Source organism: Pipistrellus kuhlii, unplaced genomic scaffold (genome assembly GCF_014108245.1).
Source record: "Pipistrellus kuhlii isolate mPipKuh1 unplaced genomic scaffold, mPipKuh1.p scaffold_m20_p_5, whole genome shotgun sequence".
Lineage (NCBI taxonomy): Eukaryota > Metazoa > Chordata > Mammalia > Chiroptera > Vespertilionidae > Pipistrellus > Pipistrellus kuhlii.
Window position 1 is genome coordinate 61822134 of NW_023425551.1, and position 12301 is coordinate 61834434.

At 36.8% G+C, this 12301-nt stretch overlaps 1 protein-coding gene across 4 annotated transcripts in view; it reads left to right on the forward strand.

The window, feature by feature from the left end:
- Positions 1-12301, forward strand: part of KHDRBS2 (KH RNA binding domain containing, signal transduction associated 2) — a 461654-nt gene that overhangs the window by 291406 nt on the left and 157947 nt on the right. For all 4 annotated transcript variants that reach the window (XR_006740033.1, XR_006740034.1, XM_045572975.1 and 1 more), the window contains exon 6: positions 46-244. Coding sequence is in view for 2 of the 4 variants with exons in the window: in XM_045572975.1 (XP_045428931.1) it covers positions 46-244 (199 nt within the window). In the remaining 2 variants the exon portion in view is untranslated. The remainder of the gene's footprint in view (positions 1-45; positions 245-12301) is intronic.

The window sequence follows — 12301 nt, forward strand, 5'->3', positions numbered from 1 at the left end:
CTCCTTATGTGTTTCCCATCTGAACATGTCCTGTTTTTTTCCTAGGAGTCGTGGGGGTGCCATTCCTCCTCCCTTACCACCTGGACGAGGTGTTCTCACTCCTCGAGGGTCCACTGTGACCCGAGGAGCTCTCCCAGTGACCCCTGTAGCAAGAGGCGTCCCTACCCCACGAGCTCGGGGGACACCCACCGTGCCAGGATACAGAGCACCCCCTCCTCCAGCCCCCGAGGCTTACGAAGAATATGTAAGTACCCGCGACACGTCGGTTGTTAGGAAGGTTTTAGTTAATTGAGTAACGAGCTGAGCCTCAAAGACTTAACATGCTATGAATCTAGCAGATGCTGTTTGTTGCAGAAAGTGAATGGCATTGGCAAAAGAATTTAAACAGTGCACGTACTGGTAAACAGCAGCATTCTGAGAAAAGCTTTCATTTTATGAGGTGCCATGATTGTTGTTCGTACCAGTTAAATAGTTTACATTTTGAGAATCAAACTATCCTGAGGTTTTCTTATCTTTATAAGACTCCGTCAATTTCCAAATGGAAATAATTGTGAACATAATGTGAATCGTCATGTATTCAGATGCTTCTCCTGGGATATGATCAAGGTCAGTATAAAACACTCAAATATTTGACAAGTATAATGTGATTGTATTATAAACTTTGGTAATAATGTATAACTATGCAACTGGTCTTTCATATAAATAACCTTACCTTCTCTTTCACTATGTGAAAGATATGGGATTGGCAGATATGAAGAATTTTAAAAAAATGTAGAATGAACAAAAGAAACATGGCATCTATAAATAACTCCCTCCCTTCCCATCCACTGTATTTTTGATACACTCTTTGACCTTTCAGTTAGTTTGCTGGTATTCCACAGGTCACATTGTATTCTAGTCCTTGTATCCACTCCCCCTATCTGAGAGTGAAAAAAAAACAGTTTCATATTCACTCCTGTGATCAGGATAAGTCCATTGTAAATGGTATATTGAATTGATGCAAGCCAGATCATAATTCTGGGAAACAGATTAATTTTGCCATTAACCTCTTCAGTGTTCTCATTTCCTAATCTAGGTGTTTGTTTTATTCAACCACCCACAGACATGCTGTCCTCTTCAATGTCCCCTGTAAATGATTACTTATTAAATATAAACTCATCAAGGATACTTACTGTCACATGCTGGGTACTCAAAACAAGTTTTCTATGGACTGGTTAATAACCAAGTAAAACTTAATCCTACATTCAAGTGAACATGGTTGATAGGTATCAATAAGAGTATGTTAGTGCTTAAAATGAATTAATTATTAGGAATAATGTTACTTCTTAAATAAGAAACATTGACTAATATCTGCAAGAGTGATGAAAATTTTTGTTATAAATCTATCTCTACTGGAAAAAGGGAAATGTGTTCATCTAAAGCACAGGTGGGAAACCTTTTTCTTGCCAAGGGCCATTTGAATATTTATTATTCCATTCTCCGGCCATAACATCATTCTCGGGCCATACACAATTATCAGCTTAAAAATTAGAGTGTTATGCTCTCGCCGGTTTGCCTCAGTGGATAGTGCGTTGGACTGTAGACTGAAGGGTCCCTGGTTTGATTCTGGTCTAGAACTGGTACCTTGGTTACAGATTTGATCCCCAGCCCTGGTCAGGGTTTGTAGAAGGCAACCAATTGATGTATCTCTCTCACATTGATAGTTCTCTCTCTCTCTGTCTCTTCCCCTCCTTTCCACTCTCTCTAAAAATCAATGGAAAAATATTCTTGGATGAGGATTAATGAAAAAGAATTTAAAAATTAGCCTGCTGTATTTGCTCACACATTAAATTAACTCACCCCTAATGCCTTGGCAGGGCCAGACTGTATGATTTCTCAGGCTTTGTGCAGACCCATGGCTGGATGTTCCCCACCCCTGACCTAAAGTATCATTTATAACATCAGGTCTCAGTGTTTAAAATTTTAGATAATATGGAAATTTCAAAATCAGAAGCAAAAAGCACATTCTACTCTAAAATAGGCCCTCAGGCCAGGAAAACCAGAACTGATTCTTGGTTCTGCCCTCTCTTTTCTGAGACATAGGATGTATGAAATGAGTACTTGCTAAATGAATGAATTAAAATCCACAACGGGAATGATGGGATCACTTTTAATCTCTGAAGAATCTTTTCCACTGTACCATCTTCATGTACATTGCCAACAAGGTGTTTTTCCCTTCTAAATAAAGGCTTCAACAGTTAGGTCTTCATTTCAAAAATTAAAAGAGAGAAAAGCTGTTTAGGTCGTAGTGGTCAACAGTGTTATTAATCAGATAATTTACAGGGCATACACGGGGCACCATGAAAGCGAACAAGATTGACAAAATATTATAGCCTTTTACATGCATTCCAGTTTACAGTGAATAAATCATTGGAATACAAAGCAAATAAGAGTAAGCTTCAGACACATGATTTCACTCATTTATGGAATATAATGAACAACATAAACTGATGAACAAAAATAAATCCAGAGACAGAGAAACATCGATCAGACCATCAAACCTCAGAGGGAAGGTATGGGAGGGTGGGAGTAAGGAGGAGAGATCAACCAAAGGACTTGTATGCATGCTTATAAGCCTAACCAATGGACACAGACAACAGGGAGGTGAAGGCATGAGTAGGGAGAGGGGGGAGTAGGGAGGGTAATGGGGAAATAAGGGCACATATGTATCACCTTAATCAATAAAGAGATTTAAAGAAAACATTAAGAGTTTGTAGAAATATGGATGGAAAAAGGTTATATTCTGAACAGAGAAATCTAGGAGGAGGGTGTTTCTTAAAAGAAAATCAAAGAAATTGTGTAAAGTCATTTAGTCTGATTTTTTAAACTTTGATTTTAAAGTATCTCATCCATTGCCTGCATTCACTCAATCATTTCTAAGCCTGTATATTATTTCAGGCACTGTTCTGAAGGTCCTAGAAATGTAGTTGTGAACAAAGGCCAAACATCTGCTTTCCTAAAGCTTATATTTAGTTCTCGTCACTTACAGATACTGACTGGTTGTCTGTCTCTTAGTCTAATCTAGGTCCCCAAGTGGAAGAACCCTATTGTCAGGTGTCTCACACTAGTGAATCAGCTGTGACAATAGGGCGAGAGTTTCTGGAAATTATGCCTGGAATCAAGCAGTCATCAGCCACCAGTGAAGAGGGGAGGAATGGGGTGAAGTTCACAAAATATAAGGTGGTGATTGGGAACCCAACCCCAAGGGTAGCATGGGAAAACACTGTTTTCCAGAGGAGAAAATACTATGAATTTGGCAGATATCCCAAAATTAATCTATGATAATGTACTGTTGATAACAGGAAAAAGTAGATAACTGTTTTGTAAAAACTTTTTCGCTATATTTTTAAAACTTGTCATATGTTATATTTTAATTCTTTTTCTATATACTATTCAATGAGTACATACAAGGTTTAATGCATGGCTGGTAAGATGCTTACAACAACCTCAGAAGTCTCAGTACCAAGCCCAGATTAACACTCAAGAGCCTCTACTCTGCTCTAATTTTAAACTATTGATTTCTCTGTAAGGGTAGGAAAAACAAAGTTTAAGTGTCTTGGTAACAAAATAATAGCACCATGCTGAGTTGGTGGTGAAAATCTCTAGGAGTTCTTAACTTTCAAATAAAATTTCTTAGAAGAGGTTTCCCTTTATTACAGATGACACCACAAGCCAATTCACTCTTCTTACTTTTCCTTCTCCCCTGCTGAATCTGAACGTTAATCTTCTGACCACATAGAATGTATATGGGTGATCAGATCCACTCCTTGCAGCTTGCCTGACAAGAAACAGGTTACTGTAAGTGAGATTGCTTGTTTATGAACATCATTAGTGTTAGCTTCAGTCTTTTTTTTTTTTAATGTGGATTTTAGTTTGATATACATCCTAATCCAGACTTAAAGTATTTTAAAGCTTCTTTTCATTGACCTTCTGCTAAGAAGAGTTCCTTTACATTTTACAAGTCTGCAACCATGATTGAAGTAGATCTAGAGAATTGAAAAGTACATTTCAAAAAAACACACCCACACAACAAAATATGAAGCTGATTAACTCTACAATGGATAACATGTTCAATGGGAGTCAACTAAAACTTAATCTTTTGAATACTTACTAGGTTCTGGTCACTGAATATTAATTCACTTGGTTTCATGAGAGCATGGACAATCTAGTAGATGGGGAAACTGAGCCTTGGAATTGAGGATAGCATCCAGTTTTCTGTTCCCAAAGCTTCTGTGTCTGTCACATTATTCTACATAGTCTTTGTCATGCTAACATGCATATACTAGCACAGGTCATGTGTCCTCCATACCTGGCATCCAGACCACTGGTCAGTGTTTGGATCCCTTTAGTGATATGTAGGACATAACCCAGCCTGACATGAACACCTCCAACTATGGGCAGCTCAATTCCTGCAGAAACTAAGCACTGGAAATATGAAAACTGTGTCTAAAGAGACTTTGTGTCTACTCTCCAAAGCATGCCATCTAGAGGGAGAGACTAAGATTAATCTTAACTTTTAACATACAATATATAATTGCTGGATAGGGCTCTTATCTTACTCTACTCTCTATTAGAAGTAATTTTTGCTATCTTCTCCACTTACAAGATTAAACATCCTAAACGCAGGAAGCGTTTCTTAAATGTATGTCATTTTAGTAGTTCTAAGTGCTTGGTAATAGCCATTGAATTGAACCTACTGATGATTTTGTTAGAAAAATGTTACATATATATATAGTGAATATATATATGTACATATTTTATAAAATTAGTAAATAATGAAAGCACAACATAGCATATATTAAGTGCCAAAGAGATACTACAGGGTTGAGTAAAAGAAAGTTTATCGTTGTTGGTATGAAAAATAATACAATCATTAATAAATAATAATACAAGAATAAACTGTTTTACATTCAACTGTAAGCCTACTTTTGCCACACCTTGTATATCTGCTCCTAAAGGGAATTATCATTATGGTTATGGGTGTTTTAAAATAACCTCTAGAGGGTAAGGAAAAGAATAATAGAAAACTAAGATGAATGAGTATAACTCTGAGAAATAGAAGAGGCAGGAATTTCCATGCAAAACAAACAAACAAAAAAGGATAATAAGGGTAGAAAGGGGACCATTCAAAGCAAATCTAAAGAATCTGGGAGGCCTGTTTGGGAGACAGAGTTCATTTAAGATAGCAGTAGAAGTAATATTATAGTTACAGGCGACCTCAAATGCTGAAATTATCACTTCTCTTATGGTAATAAAAGGGTTTTTGAATAGAGGATAAACTAAGGTTTTAGGGAAATTTATAATTCTCAATTGCTTAGGGTGAACTGGAGGATAAAGTGAAGAAGGGATAAAAGATTTAGGGGATGAACAAGAAAGAGGCTTACTGAGATGTGGCCTTGGCTCTCAGCATAGGAATGGATTGAAAATATCAAGGTGAAAGATAATACTGAAGATGGGAACAGAAGAGTCTAATGACAAGATATGGGGGGGAGGGGACCCAGAGAAAGAGAAGCAGCGATCAGACTCAAACCTCAGAGGGAAAGTAAGGGAGGGTGGGGGTCAGGGGGAGAGATCACCCAAAGGACTTGTGTGCATACTATGGGCCTAGCCAGTGGCCATGGACAACGGGGGTTGGGGTGGGGGCATATCTAGGGAGGAGTTTGGGATGGGAATGGGGGAATAAGGACAATTATGTGAGACCATAATCAATTAAAAAATAAAAATTAAACTATAAGACAATTAAAAAAATCAATCAAGGCTCATTCAAATGTGTTAGTATATGAGAGTGGGGAGACAGGAGGGAGGGCTGTGGTGGGAAGGGGTGGGCAGTAAGGGATTGACCTTGAAGCAAAAGAATCTCCTTTCCAAGACTCTTAGAGGGGTCCCATGGGTTTGCTCAGAGGATCGTGTCTTAGTTGCACAAGTAAGGTATTTTACCTGCCTTCAATTGAGATCATTTCCCCACCAGTCACACTTCCCCTTGGGTCAGGTGGGGTTAGAGTGGGCAAGGTTATTTGTGAGATTGTGCTATTTGTGAAATTTGTGTTGGAGACTCATCTAATTTGCATTTAGTGGAATATTTTTAATTTTATTAATTAGGTGTTCTCTGCTATAGAAATGATTCTAGGGATGCGGTTGCTAGTATTCATGGATACAAGTATTCATGGACCAAGGTCAGACTATTTGATGGTTAACAGAAGCACTAGTGCAGAAAGTTGTGTTTAGTGATGGAGAAACAAGTTTTGAACTGTATTGGGCTAGATTTGTTCTGTGTAAACTTCTTTAATATCATTCATCTCAGCTATGAAAAAACTTGATAGAATTTTACCTGATTTATTACAACAGTCCTAACACCAATTAATAACTGGTGAAACTGAAACTTTTCAAAACTTTATTTAAAAAAATACCAAACTTTTCTATCTGGGGGGGGGCGGGGGGAACAAAACTTGAATTTTCCGTTCTCGCTTTAGAAAATATTGTAATTTTAGAAGGTGATCAAAAAATAATTGTTCCAAAATGTGGGAAAATGGTCTAAGAGTATATCAAGTAGTTAATAAAAAGACTCTATTACTTTCAGGGTTTTGTAAGGTTTACAAGATATCAGCTTTTTAAATTTTGCAATTAGTTGTGATTGCCTTTCTTATTCAAAATAAATATTCACTTTCGTGCTTAATTTATAATCATAATTTTGTAAACTTTTTCTAATAGAATGCATACTTGTATAATCTTCAGGACCCACAAACTGTGGATCTGCCACGCCCTCCCCTGGGGGGAAAAAACAAAAAAACAATGTCAATGTTTATAGGGAAGTATATATGGAGGGCTGAGGAGGGGGCTGGGTATTGTTTAAATAAAATATTGACTCTGTAACCTTAGCTTCTTTCCAGTACTGAAAGTGTGTACTGCTGTGCTTAGCTATAACCATGTTGGCACCCTTAGTAAGTAAGAGTTGATGCTGTCTTTTTAACAAACGTTGAATGGGAAAATTAAATGCGCAGATAAAGGCACATAATGTCTGCAAGTGTCCATCAGAATGTCACACACTTATATAAACCGACAATATTGTGCAGCATGGAAAAATAAAACGATAACAAACTCCAGCCCACCCCGAGATGCACAAAATAATTTCTAGCTTCCGAAGACACAGACCCAATTTGTTTCTAAATTACCTCAGATTTTCTCCAATGATTAACACTCGATGTTAAAGATTTTTATGGGGCACAACAAAGCAAGAAGAGACATGGATTCAATGCTACATAAGAAATGTTGGCCAAGTACAATCAATCATGTTATCCTAACTTAGAAAACTCGTTTTGACAAAGTTTTGAGGTGCTTTTCTCTCCATCTGTCTTAACTAAGCCTATTGGCATTCCAGCCCATCTTATCATCTAATTCTGACTCTGAAGCATCCTTCCAGTAACAACAAGAAAACTAGAAAAATTCACTGGTAAATCAATAGTCCTTAAAATTCCATAAATGAGTTCAGGCTGCCAACCTTCAATTCCATGTGTATGGAACATTTTTTTTTTTTTTGACAGAAGAGGGAAATAAGTATTTAATGATAATTGAAATCAATTCTTGTGCCATTTTCGTGGAAGGAAGAATTATGAGCCTGATATATAATGCATTTTGAGGGAGCCACGTGTAGTGGTTTTCTGTGGAATAGCCAAGAGCCTTCCCCCTATGAAGGGAAACTTTTAGTAGAGTTTCTAGATTGGATCTTTGTATTGCATTATACATTTTTTAAAATATATTTTATTGATTTTTTACAGAGAGGAAGGGGAGAGATAGAAAGTGAGAAACGTCAATGAGAGAGAAACATCAACCAGCTGCCTCTTGCACACCCCCTACCGGGGATGTGCCCGCAACCAACATACATGCCCTTGACCGGAATCGAACCCGGGACCTTCCAGTCCGCAGGCCGATGCTCTACCGCAGAGCCAAACCGGCTTCGGTGCATTATACATTTTTATTTGAGTTTCATGCTCTCCTCTCTTCTCAGTAGATAGTAATTTACCAGAATGTAACTAACATCTAAAATAACCAAAACATGTGAGTTTAATGATTTTTTTAAAATGATAGAATGGGTATAATAGTACTGAGGTTCAACTCTCCATAGAATGACAGTTGTATTTATTTTTATTGATTTCAGACAGTAAGGGAGAGAGATAATATATAGAAACATCAATGATGAGAGAGATTCATTGATTGGCTGCCTCCTGCATACCCTTCACTGGGGACCAAGCCCTTGCCTGGAATCAAACCTTGGACCTTTCAGTCTACTGGCCGATGCTCTATCCACTGAACAAACCTGGTTCAGCTGATAGTGGTATTTAAATCCTATTAAAATATTTTCAATGACTGCCCCTCAAATATAAAATGCTATCTTTTAATATTGTGTGCATTTTCTTCTGAAATTGAAACTTAAATAAATCATCCTTCTTCTTGCATTATGTCTTAGGTATTTTAGTCATCTTAGAACAGATGCAGATTCTTTTATTGGCCACAGCACTCAGGACTGTAGCCAAACCTGTGTCTTATAATTACGTGATGACTAATGTCTTTTGTAACACAGGATGAAAATTGGTTTACTCTCCGTACCTTTTGGAGATGACTGTTAGCTGGTGAAAAATGTTATAAAATATTTTAGAATTCCCTCTAGGAGCAGCTGGGGAGAAGAATGCCATGATGCTTTTGCAGCATCTGCTATAGACATGGGGAGGAGAGTGGTGGCAAAAATGCCAAAAACAAAAAACAAAAAAAAACAGCTACCTCAGCATTAGGGAACCCCATCGTTCTCTCATTTTTAACATTATAAGTATATTTTAGGACATATTATATTTTATCTTTGTCCATACATATGGACTAAGGATTAGTAATGAAAGTGAGTTGGGCTTTTATTTTTATAAGATTGTTCTTTCAAAGCTTTGCTGGGTACAAATAAATAGTTTTTCTATTGAACTGATTTTAATGAATGTATCCCAACTGAAAAGTTAAGACTCTGTAAAGGGTGACAAGTCATACCCAGGAATCCTAAAATTTGTGTGTGCTTTTTTTCTTTTCTTTTGTTGCTTGAAAACCATTATTCTTCATGTTTTATCAACACCACCCTTATAATTTTCTGGCAAGAGACACTTAAATACAACTTGCTTTGCTAGTTAGATTGTCAGTGGTTTTTGCAGACAACCAAGTAGGAATGGTGAAATAGGATTGAGTTCTTGTCTGGATGTTGGCCTTCTCCCATCATGGATTCCTCACTCAGTAGAAAACAGTGGCTGCTAACTCTTTCCATCAGCCATGGATCCTTGTGGGTTTGTTGTTGTTGTTTTTGTTTGTTTGTTTGCTTTTGATATGTGAGATAAAGTGTTTTTCTAGGAAGTTAGTTACAAATGTTCTTTGCAGTAGTTTATAATAATCTCAATGTTTGAATTAAGATAATTTCTCCCTATAACTGAGGATGGGAAACTGTACTTTCCCTTTATATGAAACTATATTATTACTCAATTTGGCAGTGGAAGGATACAGCTATCACCCTCATTTAACCCGTTCTGCCTTGTATTTCTTAGAGGCAAACTAGAGAATGTACCAAAAGCAGGTTTCTGATTTCTTCACGTTCCTTCATGTTTTTACACCCATTCTTCTGCAGAACCTCTGACTTATACACATTCTTGTAAAGTGAGTTGCTCTCTGTTTTACACCATCATAGGTACTAGCAGAGTTGGACGGCTGCAGATGGCAACTGGTGTGAGTGCTGGATAGAAGGGTTAGGATGCTGGAGGTGACCAATTTGTTTTTTTCAGGTGGTCTTTTCTTTCTTCTTCTCAACCTCTATGAAATCCTGAAATCTTTTCTGTTTTTCTGTTCTTGCTGTAAGAAAAAAATTAAAATGACAAACTCACACAATATGAATCATCGGGATCGTGTAACATAGAGAGTGAGAGAGGTTTTGCTGTTGCTGTTCTTCTCCAACGCTGCAGCACTAGATGTGACTACTTGAAAATGAAAGCCAATGCCCTTTGCTGTAATTTCAGCCCATGCTGTAGTTTCTGGTGATGAGTGACACTGCAATAATTTTTAAGTAATACAGCTGGAAGTTATGCCTTTGCAGAATAGTAAGTAGTAAACCAGCCAGAATGGTAACTGCTACCCACCACTTATCTATTCAGCTGGTCTGCACCAAAATAGGGCACCAGTTGGTATCCATTCTGCTTGACCAGACCTCAGATCTGATTGGTTGGGGCCTGAGCCATTCTGGCTGTGAAATGTTGTGCCATTTCACACTGGTGAATTCTAGTAGAAATACAGTATAAGAGATTTTCACAAATAGACAAATCAACCAAGCTTCGCGATTAGGAAGATTCCTTAGCCAACCCATTGGGAAGTTGTCCATGACAGATGGTTTCCCTGCACCAAAACCTCTTTTACTGCTGACGGCACTTGTGACTTCAGAATTCCCAGTACCCTTGTCATACTGAAATTCATCACAGTCTCTTTCCCAGTGTCCCAATGTGCCCCACATCTGCAAAGAAAGTTCAATATAACCTACTGTACCTCATCTGCCGCACTTCATCAGTTATATAGAGTCTCTTGAAGGCAAAAGACCATCAAGCACTTTGGGATATTATAAAGGGCTCTTCCAGTCTACTACATGATTTTAATGTTAAAGAAATTAAGGTTCAGAGGATGATGACTAACCCTAAGTCACACACATGGTAATGCCACTCACAGATCTGATAGTTCCTACAATGCTTTTTAAAATGGATATTAAAAAAGAGGGTGGAAAATACAAATGTATTCACTTATGTGTCTTCCAAGTAACTAGACTGATCATTTGGCAGGAGGTTGAACTGAGTTTCAGCTTTTCTAAAATTTACAGGAAGTAGAAAAAGAGGATGACATAGGAAAATGTTGGAACCTTCACCTCCAGCAGATCTAGCAGTGAGATTCATGGGATCCAAATTTCTCTTGTCATGGTGACTTCTCTCATAAGAAGTCTGAAGGCCTTGTAGAAGGTGCATGCACACACACACACACACACACACACACTTTATTTTATTTTATTTTTAGTTACTGACACTCTTAAACAAATAACTAACAAAAGCAAAATATAAACTGGAGTATAGTTTACTGTAATGTAGCTAGCATAATCTGGATGTTGGAAAAGTTTTCAAGAGATATTTTGGGGGATTTAGTAGGTAAAAGAATACTTACTCATTAAGCAGGAACTGACATCTTCTATGTTTGAAACCAGATTTTCAGCAAACATATCTTTTGGGTTGTACATTCCAATTATAAGTTAAAACATTTTAAGCAATACATTATATATAGAACAGAATTATACATATGACAGTCTACAGTGAAACAAAAATAGTTTTACTTCATATCTGTCTCATTTAAGATTTTCTTTTACGTAAGAAAATATACTCCTAAGATTTAAACAAGAGATAGTTTTCATATGTAACTTAAACACCTCCTGTCATCCAAAGTAAATCTGCCAAATCCCCTTCCTCCCAGAAAATCTTCATGAAAGTTTCTTCCCAAACTACTAACAAGATTTATCCAGCTATATTCCCCTTTTTTTCTATTCTAAGCTCTTTACAAGGCTACCATTTTCAGCTTTCATTCCCAAAACTGTCTTATACCTTCACTCTCTGATTGACATAGTTTGGGAGTTTCCAATGTTTTGTGAACCTTTTAAACAGTATATATTTTCTTACTCCCATGTACCTATACCAGTCATCAAAGTCTTCCAAGTTAGAATTCCTACTGACTGTCTATTTCTATTTAGTTAAACTTTAAAAATTCAAAAGCCATCTTTAGCTTCTTTCTTTGCCTTGTTTCAAATGCTAAATTTTGATTAATTTTTTTAAACATTATATCTCCCTGTTGCCCAGACTATAAAATCGCAACTTCTTAATTTTATACAAAATACTATGAGATGATGAAAATAATTACTAAAGTTTTATGAGCTTACTTATAGTTAACTGTGTTTCCTTTTCAAATGAGAGTTGACCAAGAATAAATATAAAATAAATGATCAAGCAAGAGAAAAAAAAAATCCTAAATTTATATACCAATAAAGTTAGCAGCAACTTTATAATTCTTAGTATGTTAAAACATGTTATGCTATTTGATTCAATTCAACTTGACATTTACTTGAATGTCCATCCTATATCATGATAATTGCACAGGAAGAAACAATGAGAACTTTTTAAAAAATGTTGGTCACTTTTAATAGATGTCCGTTGTATGTTAGGGCTTT